This window comes from Homarus americanus, unplaced genomic scaffold, assembly GCF_018991925.1.
Source record: "Homarus americanus isolate GMGI-L3 unplaced genomic scaffold, GMGI_Hamer_2.0 scaffold54840, whole genome shotgun sequence".
NCBI classification, from domain to species: domain Eukaryota; kingdom Metazoa; phylum Arthropoda; class Malacostraca; order Decapoda; family Nephropidae; genus Homarus; species Homarus americanus.
The window spans coordinates 674,618-694,768 of NW_024745963.1; the positions used below are offsets into that span (position 1 = coordinate 674,618).

Below are 20,151 nucleotides of genomic sequence, written 5' to 3' on the forward strand. Positions count from 1 at the left end.
AAAATTAAACTACAGTGTTGAAGCTATCCCACTTAGTTCCAGTTACCTCGTAGGCCTCACTTGGTGGATTACAGCTTTCCTCCCTCCAAGATATTATATATTTCTCCTCACCTCACACCACCACACTTATTGACCAAATTGTTCCCCCTAAGCAATGTTACTTAATTTCACTTCACCTCATGCCTCCTCACCATGCAACTACTTGTACCATGCATAGTTTTCCTCCATGGGTTAACTAGCTACCAGGGTTACCTCCTGTCCCAGCACCTTTTGCAGTACAGTGTATATCAATTCAGTTTTGGTTCCTGGTTGTCTTGGTCTTCCTGCCATGAATTTTCATTTATTTATTTATTTTTGTGTGTGTACTACAGGTATATGTTCCTGGGTTCATTTTATTTTATATAATGTTTTTTCTAATTTTGTTTTTTAGTGATCTTGTTTTTGTTTTTGTTGTCTTCATGACTGTATTTTGTGTGTATACACACACACACACACACACACATATGCATTCACTATGTATGAATCACACACACATGCATTTAATATGTATGAATATGCCTTTCATGATGTGTTATATTTTTTTGCTTTTTATGCCAGCACATTCCTTTTGTAGTTAACCCCCAAGGAAAGCAGATGATAAAAGATAGGTTAAGTAAATAGATAGAGTACAATTACCGGAACGTTATTATAATTAAGGATTAAGGACATTAATCTGCATATTATTGTACATATACGTTAATGCAGTTATAAAGATGAAAATACTGTAATTCAAACAAAGCCCAGTGGGCAAGACAAGTTATAAATGTTCAAAGTATAATCATTTATGCCCAATTTCATTGCTTTGTTTCTTCAGTTATATATCACCATTTTTTTTGGGATTGTCTTTAAAGCATAAGATTAGTGAGAATAATAGTTATTAAAGTATATAAAGCCATTCAGTAAAGCATTATGAAGTAATGAAATTAAACAATGTAAGCATTGAAGTTATCTGAATGATACAATCAGAGAATTTTCAGAAAACTGCTGCAACTCCTGCACTAATGATGGATATGTTTGAGAGTAAGCCATAATTTATATCTTCCATTACTCTAGTGTCAGGTCTTAGAGAGAATTAGTGACCACCTTCTCAGGCTCCGTCCCTAACAAGTCAGGAAACAAAATACCAAGTACAATACACACTACCCAGAAAATATCTTTAGGGAGGGGTCCGATGAATTTAAAATTGAACACTGACTCCTGTTGTCTCAGTAGGGTAGTAAAAATCCTCGTCTGTTGTGTCATTTTTGTCTAATACAAAATTGTAACGACATCTTTTGGAGCGGCTGTACCTGTACAGTACTGTGAAATATGAATTCTAGAAAGGTTCAAAGCAGGTGAATTGGCTAACAGATGACTCATGAATGTGGTCTTGGTGAATGTCCATAAGAATGTTTAAATTAATTCTCCCCTGAACAGTATATCTGTTGTATTACATGTTTTTTGTTTTTGTTTTTTTATATAATTTTGTCTGGGTGTTTTTTAAATAAACTTTTGTGTGTAAGAAATTAGTTAACCCTTAAACTGTGACATGCATCATATAATAGCCAAATTTTCATGCCAATGTTTCTAAGTCATGTACTACAGTAGTTCTAAGAGAAGCATTCATAAAGTGAACCATGTGTCTCAGCAGACCTCTCGCATCACCCAAGCAGCACCCAGGCCCTCGGAACATGGGAGGTGCGTACTGTATTTGTTGCCATCTCCCATAGTGATGTGTAAATTCCAGACACTTAAGAAAAGTTGTTCATCTTTCTTAACACAACTCTATCCCATGAAAGTGGGTTCAGGACTTGGAGGTGTTAGTGGACAATTAAGAAAAAGATGAGTCTTTACCACCGAGCGCCTCCCTCCAACCCGAGTCACTTGGCCCCAACACGCTTACTTAAACACTCCAACACAGCAAAACATATGCAGATAATTATTTTTATATTTTGATACCTTTGCTGCTATATCTGTAATGTTTATAAGATTTTTTAGAATCTTTTTAAACACACAGCAGTTACCGAATTTTGTCATAGTCACATATTAAGGGTTAATAACTTTCAATATCGTGTTGCAAGTTAACATTCAGTGTTTTGTTGTGATGTTAACCACCTGAATCCATGTTGGTGTAGGTGGTAATCAGTCATGGCTTGCTCTATCTCTCTAAATATGAGTTCAAAACTTATTTTTTTAATATAATTATATACAGTACTGTATACATATACATATGTGTGTATATATATATATATATATATATATATATATATATATATATATATATATATATATATATATATATATATATATATATATATATATATATATATATATATATATGTATGTATGTATGTATGTATACAGCTAGACCCCGGCTTACGACGGGGTTAGGGACCCAAATCCAGGTCGTAAGTCCGACATGGATAAAAATAAAAAATAGAAAAAATCTTCTTTTTTTTAAATAAAAAATCTACAATGAAATACAGTACATTAAAAGTAATAAATAATGAGGAATGGATACAGTGTGACTGAGCACTTATCTTTAATGTAGTCAGCTGAATGCGCATGGGGCCCCCATAATTTTCTAATTATACATGGAGACTACATTAACTGGAAACGTTTCGGTATAGAAAATGCGTGCATCATTTGGAAAAAAAAATGGTCACAACTGCGGTGGTCGTAAGTCCAAGCAGTCGTAAGTCGGGGTCTAGCTGTATATATATATATATATATATATATATATATATATATATATATATATATATATATATATATATATATATATATATATATATATATATATATATATATATATATATATATATATATATATATATATATATATATATATATATATATATTTATATATATATATTTTTTTTTTTTTTATTGCACATGAGTATTTGTAAAGTTGGATTTTTCTAGTCATAGTTAACATGTATTTAAGTACAGTATATGTATCGGCTGGTTATGGAGTATGGCAATGTATTACATGAGTTATAATAAGGGTCATAATTATGTTTGCTGTGTAAACTCACTCCCCTGTGCTGGCCTGACTCTTCATTTACAACTAACTCTAACATTGCACTGTATACAGTGGGGTATGCTATAACGAACGGATCCTACTACGAATATTCCTATAATGAACGGTTCTACCTATAAAATTGAGAATGCTATAACGAACGAAACTCGTACAACGAACATTATTTAAATTTTTTTTTTTTTTTTTTACTAATTTATTGTTTTTTATTACAAGTATTAATTATATTCTTTATTGCAGGGGTTTAGATGCATATTTATGCACTTTTTTACAATTTTTACAATTTTATATTATATTTTTCAGTGTTAAGTGGTTGTATTTGGGGGCCTGGAACGGATTAATCCTATAACGAACGAATGCTATAACGAACAAGGTTCTAGAACCAATTACATTCGTTATAGCATACCCCACTGTACTACATGTTTATTATTGTCCTCTGATAATGTTGTATTGCACCAACCTTCAAAATAGATAAATTGTTTATTTTAAAGTTGCTTGGCCTACATGACACAATGACTGAATAGTCCAATGGTGTGATAATTTATACAGCTTAAGTGACTGCTCAAAACTTTTACTTTGTAAATATTGAGAATCAGATGTTTTTTATTTTTATTAGCATGTTTACTTCCTGAATTATCACTTATTAGCAAAGATGTAAACTGTTTGGACTTCAACTATGAATGACAATGCTTTATTTATGCGTTATCCTTTAGGGAATAATTGCAAATTCATTCAGAACTGCCAAATAACATGAAAATTGTGATTTTTTTTTATTTAAAGATGTATTATTATTATATGCTGGGAGATTGTTCCAACAGACAAATTTCTTAAACTGAATACAATACAGTACAGTACTATACTACTGTTATTTGATTTTTAATAAGTAACTTTTAAAAAATAGACATTTCTAGTTGATGATTGTCACTCAGTGGCCTGTTACTACACTTACTTGGAATTGGGGTTGTGGTCTGTCACACTAAGCCTCCCACTTTAGTATCATTGTCTGATCACCCATCCCTGCCTGTCATATCCATCAGTCTTAGATGAAGGAGATTAAATGCAATGGTTGTCTTCTAGGGGCAAGAGGTCGAAGTAGAACACATGTCCCCCCTTGTCAGTCCACATGCACACTTACCCAGCTGTGTTGTCGTAATTCCAGGACCAGTTCATTATTATGGTTCACATTTAGTCCTGAGCCAACAACCATTAAGGGGTCATGCTTGTTGTGCTCCCCCTTGATCAGCTTGGTTTCTTTTGTTATTCAGGAATAATTTTAGTCTTCTGTTTGGACTGTAGGTATCTTTTTTCTTTCTTCAAAGTGTGAAATTTCTTCTAATTCATTTCTCAGTGTGTCAGCAGGAGGGTAGGGGTAAGGTTTTCTGTCCCTGCCCTCAGCTTTATAAGCTTCAGGTTTGGATCCTCATGGGTTCTCTTGGGTCTGTAGTTTTATATGGTATAAATTATTTGTTGTTTTGGTGGAGGTTCATCTGGGGTTCTTGGCTGTACAGACTATATGTATTCTCAGGTTGTCTTTCACTCTCTGTTATGGAGTTGAGATTCATATGTCTCTATGAGCTCAGTAGGCCCCTCCTCTTCTGTCTTCACATTCTTCTATCTTGATCTGCACAGAAATGGTCCATGTCACCTTAAAGACTGTCACCATGACCATCCCTGAGAGAACGTACGATGTCCACTGTTGTTGAGGTTCTTGACTGTTGTTATTACAGGTTCTAGCATAACACCAATAAACTTTATTTTAAGAGAGAATTGTCTTCTGTATTACATTCAATGCCCAACCTTTTCCATGCTGCTTAACCTGAGAGCCATCCCCCTCTTTTCAAGCTGGCTGTTGTAACAGGAACTATTCAGCATCAACCAGAAATGGGAATTGATCCTGAGATCCTATTTTCTACTAAAGCTTACACCTAAATGGCTTGGATACATTTCCTCCTTTGGTTTGGGTGTAGTCCTTTGTAAGATGGAGAATTGGTCCTGGAATCATGGCAGACATATCAAGGACAAGTGTGGCTACTGACTGGGTAGATATGTGCCTCTAGAGCAGGGGTTCTTTTTCTTTTTTTCTGCCATATACTCCATAGTGTTGGCATGACCAGTCATTTACCCCCACCCCATAAATAAACATAACCATGTCATAAGTGTAATAAGCTTATTAAAGGAAATAGGCTGGACAATGGAAATTAGGGGAAAAACAGACAATACATCATTTATTATTCTAGACTTGCACAGTAATATACTGTAGCAATCAAAGAAACATTACAAGTATTTTAAAAATTTTCACCAGCTGATAGCAGGGTGGGGGAACGTTTTCTGAGAGATTATCACACAGAAGTATTAAAATTATCGCTCAAAATTATTGTACATAATTATCATACATTTGTCTTTAGTCAGTAAAGTCTTTTGCAGAGGAAGGAGTTAAAATTACAGTATTTTAGACATTGCCTATTTACCGCCAGCAATTTTTTTTTTCCTTGGGGGTAAATTTATGTTCTAAAGGGCAGCCTTTGTATATAATTTCCTTCACTTAAGGCCGAAGGAGATGACAGGAAAGAATGGGTGATTATAAGATAAAATCCTTGCTGTTAAAGGGGAGTAAGTCTAGATGAACGCATCTCATTCTGGGTATGTGAAGAACGAGACTTACTTTGCTACAGGCTTCATTGGGAAATAGAATTTATGAATTGATCACTTCTTTCTGCTCATTTATGTCATCTTACTCCATATTTACATCAGAGTTGCACATACATAATCTTTCCCAAACATTTCTACAATTGACCAGTTGTCAATAGTGTTTGTGTTAAAACCCAACAACAGTGAAGTTCTCATTAAGTGGCAGCTTTAAGAATCAAGACTATATAAAGTGTAAGGTTATCTGAGAAATTATAGATAGGAAAAATACTAGGAATAAAAAGGATGAAAAATTATCAAATATATAGGTACTGTACCGGGGTAAGGGGAATAATTTAAAGAATAGCTTGTTACTTGAGAGAGAGTATGAGTTCCTGTGTGATACAGTTAGAATGTGCTCAAAGAAAATAATTGAGAAAAGAGGCAAGCCCATTATATTTTGTAAAGTACAGTACAGTACAGTATATATATGTGAATGCTATACTGTACATCATTCTATTCTAGTAACTGAGAGTCAGGATTCTTGGCACAGTATAAGTATTAATTTAATTTAGGATTTGAAGTACTTCTATATAATACTTTACCCGAGCTGTCAAGTGTTAGCTAGAGGTGGGAGAATTCTGCTATGCCCTTTACCATTATGAAGGTTTGGACTTACAGATTGTCATGATATTTTTTATTATTTTATTGAAGATGATGCAGATTATAAAACATGGGTGAGAGTGTTGGAGTTAGCTTATAGATATGTGTGGCTTGACTAAATAATGACGACATTTTCATTTTCTGTAACACAAGTATGGGCTTCTTAAATAATGAAGACATGTCTCTCTTGTCTTTAACATTAGTGTGTGCATATTAGATAAATGTTTTTTTAAGGTGAAATGAGTTTCTTTTCTATGATAATTTTTTTATTGGTGTTAAAGATGAAGGTGTTTTTATATCATGTTAATAAACTTTCCACAATGTGAGTTAATATAGGTAATGCTATATAGATATGTAAATATGCTAGCTACTGAAGATGTTTGATAATTTGAATATACCGGTAGTTAATGATGAAATATATTTACAGTATGTATCTTTTATGGAAGGTAAAGAGCCATACATACATTGCCAATGCAGTGTCTGCCAACTGCATGTGTAGGAGAATGTAAATTTTTATGAGTAATTTAAATATTTCCTGTTCCTCGCTACTGTACTGAACGCAGAAGATGAAAATACTGTACTACATAAGGACCTCCAGAGTAGAACTTGAATAATAATTTTTATTCGGTTTTCATTTTCATTATGATGGCTTACAACAGTTTGGCTGCCAGACTTTTCAAGGTGGTGTGATGGACAGACAGTAATTCCAGTACTAAGGCAACAGTGATGAAAATGGTTGTGATATTTTTAAATTATATTATAATTTTGGCTCCATACAGTATATATATATATATATATATATATATATATATATATATATATATATATATATTTATATATTATATATATATTATATATATATATATAATATATATATGTGTGTGATGCCTAGTGTTACAATAGTAAATAAATTAGACTTGTAAAGAAAAAGAAAAACATGAAATTTTTGTTTATGATTTCAAATTGTTAGACATTTGATATAGATAAGTATATCAGTGTGTAAGAACTTTTGTACAGTATATTTATCTTTTATCTTATTATTCCTAAACTATCTTTACCATAACTTCTTTATTGATGACAGTTTTTTAACTCTTTATCTTTATGAAATCTCTCCAAATACTGTACTACTACCAGAAAGAAAATACAGTACCTGTATGATGGTGAGAAGTTTGAGTATTGCTTTGTATTTGTTGAGAATAAACAAATGAAAAGTACCATTTTGATATGTTGGTTATACATACTACTTTCTTTTCATAACCTAATGCCATTTCATTACAGCTCAGGTCCAAGTTAAGCCAGCCAGAGTTAATTAAAAGATAAAACTTCTCCACTGCAACAACTATCATCATCTAAGTGGAAGATTAGAAGCCAAGGTTTTCTTATAGCTTAAAGCACCTCAAAGACCATTACTGAATGTATCTGAAGTTAGAGGTCACAGCCTCAAGTTAAAGAAGCTCAGTAAAAAAAATGCCGGACTTATAACTTCTTTGGAGTAATAATTGTTATTTTTTTTAATAACCTGCCAGATGATGATGTGACACCAAGTGTGAACTTCTTGAAGTTCAGATTTGACCAACACCAGTAAATGTTCAGGCTAAGGGATAGATAACCAAGTAAGTCATAATTTTCATCCATCACCATTTATGACCATTTTCCTTGCTTGCATGGGTTAGCATAATTACCTAATGGCATGGTGTCCTGGTTGCCTTTGGGTAATTTTGAAGCAAGTTTTATGGGTGAATGCCCTTCCTATCACTAAAATACTTTTACAAAATGGAATAAAGTAAGTACAATGGTTAATTTAGCATCCACCAGATGAATTCTGGGTAGCATACCAGAAATTTGTCTAAATTGTCAGATACAGGTACCGGGTAAAAGAGATCGGTGACACTGTGTGTGATCAGTGACTCCTCGTGGTAAAAGGTCATTTATTAACTGTGGAACAATCTAGGCAATGGTGCTGCAGGGTATTAGCCATGGAACTTTTACTGTGTAGCAAGAAATATTCCTTGGTTTGCAGGGATATATATATATATATATATATATATATATATATATATATATATATATATATATATATATATATATATATATATATATATATATATATATATATATATATATATATATATATGAGTCAGAATCGTGACCTCTTGGAGCAATCTGCCAGTGTGTTGTGACAGCGAGTGTGACCAACACGAGCAGGTTCAGCTATACTATACTCAGGAGCCCAAGCGGCGAACGAGCCGATCAGTGGTGAGGAGGATAAAAGTAAAGTAAAAGTATGTAATACAGGTTGAAATTTTCAGGTGGCATTCCATTAAGTGAACTCTTTATTGTAACCGCCTGAACGGCTAGTGAGCTGATAAATGGTGAAATTTATTAATAAAAAAAAGTATCCAGTAAAAACTTTGTAAGTAATTACGCTTTATCGGCAATAGTATAGATAGCTTTTGGATTAATAAATCAGTTTAAAAAATAATAAATAAGTTCCACAGCTGGCACGCATAGTCCATTACATTTTATAATACGTGAATGGGGAAATATTGTAATAATTAGATTTATTTCGTACCATATTACGATCTAAAAAAATAATACAGTATACTGATTACATCGCCTGGATTACCGGCAGTATGCACCCTAAGCGGCGTAGACAGTCAGTGACTGGGTGTCCAACTGTTCTCTCATTCAGTGCTCTTAAAATAATGTTTGTCGTCCTGTCAGTAAAACACGGAGAATTTCCAGAGATTGTACTCAAATAATATAAAATGGCGAGTCATGATTCACAGCTCTTAAAGGCTGAACTAGTCACCACTATCATATAATATTAGTGCCAAATCAGTTATAGTAATCACCATAAGTTTAAAAAAATATATATTTCTATACAATAAACTACTAAATTCTAACAATATTTAATAAATTAAGATAAATTCAACAGACTATATTGTGGAATAAATGTTAAATTAAAGTAAAAATAGTGGTATAGTATGTACGTTTGGCACATAGTAGTAGCCACGCATGCGCAGTGGGCGTCTTCTGTACAACATGGCTTCAGAATCAAACATGGAGGAGTGTATTCCATCTCCCGGCACTCCGGACTCAAGGAAAAGGCCACTGGACATCGATTCAGACGATGCAATGTCCAAGCGTTCACATTACATACCAGGTGAGATAATTTTAATATCATGGAATATAAATTTTATCCTGTAAATAAGTATCAAATGGATAAACTTGTTGGGACCCCCAGAGCCTCACTAATCTAAGTCATGTTTGAGTAACTAGTCAAAACATGTGAAAGTAGTTAATTATACACAACCTCGATGACCTAGAATAAACCTTTAAACCTGATAGTACGCATGGCAGTGAGGAAAACTTATGAATGGTGTCAGAGGTTGTATCTAATGGAAGGAAGTGGAACAACGTAATGATGGCGTTCCTTCGATCGTTGGAGACGCGGCCGAGGCTTGATGTGTCCTGCTGCGCCTGCGTCACTACTCTGGCTCCTGTGGCTGGGGAACAAACCCACACCTCCTTTACCATGGCCAGGCTCATGTATGGAGAACAAACAGTGGATAATATCTGGCTCCTGTGGCTGGGGAACAAACCCACCTCCTTTACCATGGCCAGGCTCATGTATGGAGAACAAACAGTGGATAATATAGGGTTATCCAAGGTCACTGAGTACTGTTTAATGTACTTGGTTCATTGGTATTATCCCTGGATCTTTAATTAAGGTTGTTATTGTGTAATCAGGTCTTGTGTCTGTGGTGATTTGTCATTGAGTATGAATTAATGATTGGTTAATGGTTTATTTTATACAGTTGTTAGGTAATTTGACACGAGTTTATATCCTCATCATAGCTATTGTACTTGTGATTTTTGGTTTGAGAAAAAGTTATTACCTAATAACTTGGATGAATTAGATGTTAACAAGTCTCATTGATTTTAATATAAAGTCTGGGAACTGTACAGAGTTTGTGGTAAGGTTTTGTGTTATCACCAAGTACTGTATTATACTAAATGCTTTAATTGATTTGTTCTCATTTGTTTTCATTATAATACCTTACAGTTTTTTCTTATTTTTTACAATATATTTGAGCAATACTTATGACACATCTAACTCACAAAATTATTGAAACTCCTGATTGGTGCCCTTAATTTTCAAATTTAAATATTGCACATAGATTGCAAATTTGGTAAGGTGTTGCACATAAATTATTGATCTTAAGATTAAATGGAAATCTCGGGAAGCCTTCATGCTTTCAGTACTGTACTTAGGTGATTTGTTTAGACCTATCCTTGTCTTTTTTGAGTTGGAATGAACCACTGAGCAATATTTGTTGAAGTTTGGCAGTACTGTACATTACTCTTTCTTCCATAACTGCTGCTAAAATGTATGTAATTCACTGACAGTTTAATGAAGATGTAAGGATTATGATCAAGTATTTACAGTAATGTCTGGCAAATAATTGCAAGGTTGTGTTCTCCCATGATCCCCAAACTGTTTTGAATTAAGTGCACTAAGACAACTGAATCACGATCATGAAAACCAACCATTATTAAGGGTACATTCATCCCAATTATTTCTCTTATTACATTTTTTCTGCTTCTTGTCAATTTTATCAGTTGTCAAGGGACTCAATATTTAGGTATACAGTACAGTATTTGTCAAAAAAAAATGTGGCATAATTTCCAATGAGAGATCAGGACAAATGTTGTTGGGTGATGTAATGGTTACTTAAAGGTATTGGATGTGCATAAATCAGGTGTTCCAGTCTTGTTGAAAGTTAGGAAAGAGTAATATTAGATATTTTACAAATGTATTGCTCTCTTAAAAAATTAGGCAGTGAGTATTTGTCTGGCACTCGTCAGGTATCTGCCCTTATGATCGTATTGAGGGTGACTTATTCCTCGCCTTGAAAAATTTATTAGAACTATGAGAAAATACTTCAAAATTTTAGTTTTTCTTATAAATAATGGAATTCAAATTGCCAAGCTTACTTGACGCATTTTTTGCCATGATCTGTACGCACGAACACTTCGTGACAACTTTTATTTTAATTTTAATTTTTTATTTTTTGAGATAAGATGAATCAACTTAACCCAATTTACATAAACCTAACTTAACTATCTATCTCAAGATGGAAGTACATTATTAAAGGTTAGGTAAGATGCTTTGTCTGTTTGTATGGTAAGGTCACTGAGAAGGGTTAAATCGCTGGAATTGTATATATGTCAACAACAGGTCTCGGAATGAATATTAACAGTCATTTTTCTAAAATTGTTGGATGAATATACACTGCCTAAAAATTTGCAGTAATTAACATTAGATGAGACAAAATCTTCTAGAAAGAAATAATTTACTACTGAGCCAGTTAATGATACCTGTAATAACTAAATGCTGTCTGTCTCAGATTTTCTTAAATGCAAAGGATATTGAGTTTTGGAAAATAAAGAATTAAGATTTAATGTTATTGGTTAGTAAATTTATAGAAGAAAACACCATGTTACATAAAACAATTTCTAGGGGAAATTGGCAGGACAGTATTCAATTGCTGTACAGGACTGTTTTGTTTAGGACACAAGGAGTTGTGCATTAAGGGAATGTAATCTTTCAACCCAGTTGAGAGAAATCCATAATCATTTGCTTGCAAGACGGTGCTTACCAATAGAGCTACAGACCTTTTGCTTGTATTACTTGAAATATATAAAGTTAAACCACCAAACCTTTTCCCGTGCAGCATTTTGTTATCTATTACATTTCACAAACTATGTTTCTTTTTTTTTATTTCTTTTTTTATTTTGTACATGATGTCCCTGGGGGTCAGTTGAATCATATCTTACCCTACTTGTCAAACTACAGTATATGTAAAATTTGACTAAGGTCTTCTCTCTAGCATTAGACTAATCCCTCAACACAATTCTTTTATTCAGATATGCAGAGTGAAGGGACATATCACCTCAAGATTTTGGTGCCAAGTGTTGCAGCTGGTGCTATCATCGGCAAAGGGGGAGAGACAATTGCACAACTTCAAAAAGATACCAGTGCCCGAGTTAAGATGTCTAAAGCCAACGATTTCTATCCAGGTGGGTTAGAAAGGATAAAATTTGTTGTTTCATGTTATTTAAATGTTAATTACCTGAAATTCTGGTAACTTGCAGACTGTGGGATTTGTTATGAAATAAATGAGTGAAAATGTAGATATCAACTGTATTTGTCTTGTTATAATACTGAATATCTTTGTTTGGTACTTGAGTTTGGTATTTTTCATAATTTTTTGCAATACCTTACTAAGGCTAATGAATTATGTTTATTTCAGTACTTCAGAAATTATGCTTCCCACATATTACCTATAATATTATTCTTTTTATTTATTTATTTATTGAAGGAATTTCAGTCACGCTATACAGATGTGCAAAGATTTTGTACAATGGGTTGCATATCAAATTCATGATGTAACTATTATTTAATAGTTAGTTAATACTACTGAACTTCTTTTGGGCTTTACCTGTCTTTCACAGACATCTTGTTCTATATGTTTATGTTGTAATTGGTCTCTAGTTTCATCACTGGTATGTTTTTCCACAAATTAATGTCCTAGCAGTACTGAATGATATGATAATTTGAAGTATTTTCTATTTTTTATATCAATCTTTTTAAGGTAAAGTAGAGAAAAAGCTTTTTTTTTTTATTCATGGTTTGGTTTTTTATTGCTGAAATTGTTCACACTTTAAATGAGTCAGCTGCTTAGAGTTATTTGTTACACTGGATGGTGTTAAATGTAAACTTAGATGTTAAGTACAGTAGGTGTTAAACAATAGAATTCCAATTATAATTTATTTAACATTTCATTTTGCAGGTACTACAGAGCGTGTTTGCCTCATCACGGGTAATGTTGATGCAATATGCACTGTGCTTTCATTCATAATGGAGAAAATTAAAGAGAAACCTGACCCAAATGCCAAGCCAGCAATTGACTTTGATAACAAGATGACTGCAGAAAGAGAAAAACAGGTAAATACAAGATCTTTTTTTCATCATCTTGGTAGAATAAGGCATTATGATTATGGTGATAAGGTGCTCATTATAGGGTGAAATTTACTATGGAAACGTTGCTTGCTAGTTGTTATAATGTGTTTTTATCTGGTATAAACACAGCCTTCTGTTCTAGCCTCGAATCATACTTCCAATTTCAACCATCGGAAAAAACTTAGTACTGTAGTAGTAAATACGAGTATTTTTCAGATATATATCTTGCAATTAGATTTTAGAAGAGCTTATTTCTATCCATCTACTCACCCATTCTCTGGATGGTGTGAAGTACAGCTACTCCCCGACTTACGACCACCTGGACATACGACCGCCTCAGTCGTACCAAAATTTAGTCAAATAAGTATTTTCGAGTCCCAACGTCAGTGATTACGCTGTGTACTGACAAAATTTTCGTTTGTAATTCACTTTAAAATGGCTGACAAGCTTAAAAGAAAGTTTTGTGGTGCTGAGAAGAAAAAGAGACACCCATTTTAGATTTTCTATGTATTTTTAAGCATTTTTGACTTACGACCATTTCGACTTACGACCTGGATTTGGGTCCCTAACCCCGCTGTAAGTCGGGGAACAGTTGTATCTTATTTTCCACTCTCTCTGTGGCATTGGGATCTCAACGCCTAGTGTGATTTTTAAGATTATGATAGATAAGTACATACGAGTTGTGTGCAAATAAGTTACTGTATAAGCAGTTACAGCCCAGTGTGGATGTTGTTATTGCCTTCCTTATATTTGAACTATTGATGTCTTGTGGGGATTTGCTATTGTCTTCCTAGTATCTTAATTATGAAGAATCTATTTTGGATTTTCAAATGAGAAAATTAGTGCTGGTATTGCACAATTTCTCAAATGGGATTTTTCGCATGATGGCCCATGCAAAACTGCGTTCCATTCTATTTCTGTTAACAAGAAATATGGTCTAGTTGCTAGCACTATGGACTCCCAGCCCAAGAATCCCTGAACAGGCAAGGTTGCTGGGTATGATCTGCTTAACTGGGCTCTTCCTCTGTCAGTGCCTGGGGGTAAGCTTCTCCTCACCTAGGGGTTGCTGTCCCCATATATTGTGGAAAATGTGAAAGTAGTCAGCTTTTACATATACTGTGTATATATATAGTTATAACCTGATGTCATTTTCAAGGAGACTTGTATTTTACACATGAAGTCAATGGGTCACAACCCAGTCATATCCTTAATATTAATGGTTGGCATTAATTGAATGACTAATATGTACTATACATTTCTCCTGTTAAAACCTTCACCATTAAACATGGGTATATTAGAGGTGACAGCTATTCCTGCTAATTTAACTGGTTTACCCTAACCTCACCTTCCTTATTCACTGTCAACCAATTTGATTTTCACAGTTCCTGCTCTATTAGTTTAGTCACAAGCTAAAGACTTTATCTGGGGTTGCAAGGGTTGTTTCAGTTGTGCTAGCAATCCAATAAAATATTTGTCTGGTTGATAGATGGTGCTGGCCTTTATCCACAGTGTCAAGGGAAGGACCCAGTTCCATTGTGTATGTATATTGGCCATTCCTGGGAGGATATTATTTTGTAAATCAGATGGGTGTTAGGTTTATAGGATGATAATTTCTTGCTTGAGAAATATAATGGGGTCCCAGGATTTCTATGTCGGATGTTGGTTGGAGGCCGACTGACAATCTCTCTAAGGGGTAATGCAACTTAAGTCTTAGATTTGCTATCTACTGTACAATCTGTCTGTATTGTCATAAAATCCAAATGTTTCAGTGGGATGTGATGAGATTTAATTATCATCCGTAACTGTTTTCATCATCTAAGTTCAGAAATTGTTAAATGGGATGGAGTCTTTCCTCATGCATATGTTAGGAATTATGTGAAGTGATGTGTAGTTGTTCCACCTCTAAGGATTTCCCTATATTGTAGGAGTGGATTCCTAACTAAACTACTCACTTGAGAGTCCTCATTCTTACTTTATGAAAATGGAATGATGCAAGTCTCGGGGGAAAGAGATCCCATGGGATAACAGCACTATTCAGTATGTGCCTTGAACACCATAATTTGGGTAAAAGTTTTCACCTGATTTAGTGTTTAAAGGTTCTTAGCTCTTCTTGGACCTGATCTGCGACCTGTATTACTGTATTTGTTTTAACTTTTCATAAAATGTGTTGTTGGGATTAGTTTTGAATGTCCTCAAATTACATTTGTCATCTATTTTGAGCTTTAGTCACTAGTTATGTTTATTTTTTCCTCAGGATATTTGTTTTATCATCAGAATATAACTTATTGTAGGACCAAAATAAAATAAAATTATTTGGGGTAAAATGGTTGGAAACGTGTGGAAATCAGGTGACTGAGAAAATGTAAACAAGATGTGAAAGTTAGTTTTTTCTTTGAAAGTACAAATTGAGTGATGGGAGTTGTAATAGAAATGTAAGACAGCAGCAGCAAGCAAGACATCTTGTGAAATAGAAAGATACTAAGTTATTTAGCAAATGAGAATTTACTTACACAGTAGATGGAGACTACTTTTAAACTTAACACATTAGGAGGAAGTGACCTCAGGACACAGGAAAGTAAAATGGGTTTACAGATTATAGTAGAACAAACTTAAGTGTACATTAAGTAGAATTATGAGAAAGTTATGAGGGAAAGACCCTAAAATGGTAGATTGGAACAACAGTACAGTATAATGAGGGTGAGTAGATTTAATGAAAGGTGGGGGTAAGTGACATGTATTTACCAGTGTTTTTCAAGAAAAATACTGCTAAACTTAAATCTTCCAAAGGAGAATTGTTGTATATGTCTCTTGAATTTCAGTTTATTATGGGTTCACATTAAGCTTTCCATTTTACAGCCGTGCTTCTGTATTTGATATTCCCAAACGGAAAATTTTTCATAATTCAGAAGACTGGTGTTTCCAAAATCTAGTATTGAAATTGCTTAATAATTCATAATATTTTGATTTGTACAAGATATTCTGTAAAGTAATGGGTTAATTCTGTTTATTTTGTAACCTGCCTGTACTTCCTTTAACATAGATATCTCTATATATATTTCTTAGCCCACTCATTATATTCCTTTCTTGCTAGCTCATCAGTCATCATTCCGTTTGTTCACACTTCCACTTCGAGGTGTCTGAAAAATAATTGATAACTTCCCTACAAGTTAAAGTTTACTTTGTTTCTTCCTCCCATCACTACTTATTTTCATTATTTACTCTGCCTTGGTTGATATTCATGATCAGCCAGCACTAACACACACACACCAAAACATATTTAATATATTTTTCACTTTTTCTCTATTCATTTCCTACTTCCAAACTTCTTCTCTTTCCTTTACTCTTTTCACCGCTCCTTTTAGTACATTCACAGTAGTGTCATGCACAGTTTATTTCTCTTTGTGTTAGCATGTAGTTAAATATTGCATGGACTTCCATTATTTGATCTCTATATAATAACACATTTCGTTCTTTTTGAGCCACGTACTTCTCTATCAATATTTCAAAGTATAATTTTAATGAATTTCACACCATTACCAATGATTCTTGCCCTCCTCTTTTCCTCATCATACCTTGCCTTGCTCTATTACCTTCTCATACTTAAGCTTTCACTGACTTTTCTCTTAAGGATAGCTCTTTTGAATGTGCATATACAATATACCCTTCTAAACTGTTTTCTGTTATGCAACTTCTGTAATACAGTAAACCTTGGTATAACAGAAGCTGGTTATAACAGACACCCTTAACATATCTGGCAAACCCTCAAGCTAACAGATAGATGTCCGTTATCCCCGACGAGTTGTCGGTTTTATTGGACATTATCATACATCGGTTACATTATTATACATCGGTTTTAACAGACTTTCGGCTTAAGCGGCAACAGAGTTGCCCCTACCCCCAATTAGTCCATTATCACCGAGGGTTTACTGTATTCAGATTATAAGTATATTTTGGTTTTCCTTCTCATAGCATTCTTACTCTGCCATTTCTCTCATAACATTTCATGCAACTTCTTTACAGTTTTTGTTAATATCATTTTGGAATACTTTACACTTAAAATTCCCAACCTTTCTGATAGTCTTACACTCTACTTTTACTATTTGTCATAACATTATTAGTGGTGACAAACAACTATGGCAAAATTACTCTTGTTTTCATATAATTTAACCATAAAGGCCATTACTACTGTACAGTATATTCTTATATAAAAGTTACCCCTAACAAGTTAGTCCATAGTAATTTATTCATACTTTCTGGAGAATTTTCTGAATTACCTGTATAAACAAAACTCCTTGTATGTCATAAGCTTTTGAATACTGTTTTAAAACTAGTATTTGTGTTATAAGCACATGGTACACACAATCATGGATTTTCTTGGCTGAATGTCAACATCCTCCGTATGTCACAATTATGCCATACTATAGGATTTTTAGTCATATCAAGTTGATTGGTACATTAAGGGCTGCTATAAAGTTACAACTATTACGTGTATTAATTTCTGTTTGCTTTTTGGTATTAGTGTTTGCCCTTTAAACATATTGGCCAAGAGCACATTTATTCCTGTCTTCCCTTAACATAATATGTACATGGTCACTAGTTGTGGTGGGTCTCCTGTTAAAAATGCATGTGTTAATGATGTTAAGAGCCATTAGTTGCCTCTCCATATTTATTGGTAATTGAATACTGTGCACCATATAGGAGTTATGGCCCTCGAGGTTTTGAGAATCTTGGGGTTAAAACTTGTGCTTGGTAATGAGGAGTTGGTGACCTCTCTTGTGTTTTAAACAGCACCATATAAATACTCATCCTCAGACTTTTTTATTTCCCTTTCTAATTTATTCCATTTTAATATTTATTTACTTTACTGGTGTGGATATGTCTGTTGCTGTATATTGTATGTAAATTATTATGTGTTTTATAATTTATAATTTTCTCCATATAATTAAAAAAAAAAATGTTGCCATTAAGTCCGATTCATCTACCTTCATCAGATTTCAAGAAGTGCTCGATCTCCACAGGTGAAGATTTTGGTCCCCAATAGCACAGCGGGCATGATCATTGGTAAGGGTGGCACTTACATCAAGCAGATCAAAGAAGAAAGTGGGGCCTATGTTCAGATCTCCCAAAAAGCTAAAGACCAGTCTTTAGCCGAGCGGTGTATCACTGTCATATGTGAGTCATAATCTGTTTGTGTTGTGATTGGTAGGATGATTTCAGGAAGAAAGTACCCGTCAGTCAAGTCTTTGTATTTGTGAAAAAAATTAAGTATGCCATAGTTACAGTGACCCCTCGTTTAACGAACGCCTCGGTTAACGAAATTTCGGTTAACGAACTGCCTTCCATAAGGATCTTCAATTCGGTTAACGAACAAAAATTCGGTTAACGAATTTCTTACGAACCGACCTCAACATGTTTTTGCTTGCACTGACCAGGCAACCAGCTTTAGTATCAGTCCGCCAATACATTAATCGGTTCTAGGGCTTAAATTCCTTACTATTTTAGTAAATATCAAGAAGTTTATACTATTCAATAATTTTAAAAGTTTAATATTAACTTTTTTAGTCATTTTAACAATTATTGAACATAATTGAAGGTAAAGAAACTAGTTTCTGGCGTGCCATCCAGCCTGTTAACACACCAGACAGGCGTAAGTCTCTCTCTGTTTTCAGTGGAGGTAACATCTTGCTTGAGACTCTCTTCAACTAAACGCTTTTTTTCTGTGTTTCCAAGCAATTTATTGGTCATTTTGAAATATATTTTACATATTGACAATATATAATGCAAAGCAGTGTTGATTTAAAGAAAATAATCTTGAAATACACCAAGAGAACTAAAATTTCATGGATGAAATGGTGCCATGGGGTGACTTCTCTTCCACCCCAATGCCTTTTCTTCTTCCTTGTCCTCCACCCCCATTCTAATTCCCATCATCATCATCATGCAGGAGCCTTCTACATACACACCTCAAAGTAAGTGAACTTTTCTACCATTTTTGTTGAATTTAGGAAATTTTCGGTGAGCTGGAACCAATTACCCAAAAACCCATTGAAACAATGGTTTCGGTTAACGAACTTTTCGGTTAACGAACAACCTTCTGGAACGGATTGAGTTCGTTAACCAAGGGGTCACTGTATTGTGTTTGAAGTGTATGTTAAATTGATATGGATATTCAGGGATGATATATGGAATGAAATATTGGTGTTAAAGATTTTACTGTGCATGAAATACTTGTCAGAATACATGGTGGTGTTTATAAGTGGCTTGAATTGAGTTGGATTTTGTTTTTACACTTGTTTAATGTTCTCGGGTACAGTACTGTATATGGTACTGGCCAGGAGATTTATGATAAGAATAGAATGATTGTTGGTACGGTTGAAGTATTGGTAGAGACAGACATGATAAGAATGTTTTAATTTATCTCTCGATCTTTTGATGAATAAATTAGAAAAGGAAATGTAACTATTAATGAGTTGGTTATATTGATGTTTCTGTGATTAGGTGAACATTATAAATGTGACTTTAGCTTTAATAGTAAAAAACTAAAAGAATGGATTGAGGTTCATTATGGGGTGTTAAATGCAGCAAGGATGGCATTGGGGAAAGCTGACAAAAGTGTATCCATTAGGGAAAAGAAATAACTATTGCAGCACCTTCTAGACCCCTAGAAATATTATTTACTAAGAACTCTGGCCTAGAGAGTACTGTATATTGTACTGCATGTATCCCCTAGCCTGATTTCTCTCATACAGTACTTAAGAAACTTTGGGTTCATAGG

The 20,151-nt window shown here is 33.9% G+C and overlaps 1 protein-coding gene across 5 annotated transcripts in view; it reads left to right on the top strand.

Annotated features, from left to right (window-relative positions):
* The first annotated feature begins 9,353 nt into the window (after positions 1-9,353).
* The window catches only part of LOC121878840 (RNA-binding protein Nova-1-like), a 28,775-nt gene continuing 17,977 nt past the window's right edge, over positions 9,354-20,151 (top strand). For 4 of the 5 annotated variants that reach the window (XR_006091237.1, XM_042385255.1, XM_042385257.1 and 1 more), the window contains exons 1-4: positions 9,354-9,512; positions 12,281-12,433; positions 13,207-13,361; positions 18,368-18,548. Coding sequence is in view for 4 of the 5 variants with exons in the window: in XM_042385255.1 (XP_042241189.1) it covers positions 9,365-9,512; positions 12,281-12,433; positions 13,207-13,361; positions 18,368-18,548 (637 nt within the window). In the remaining variant the exon portion in view is untranslated. The remainder of the gene's footprint in view (positions 9,513-12,280; positions 12,434-13,206; positions 13,362-18,367; positions 18,549-20,151) is intronic. The other variant, XM_042385254.1, reaches the window with a different exon arrangement.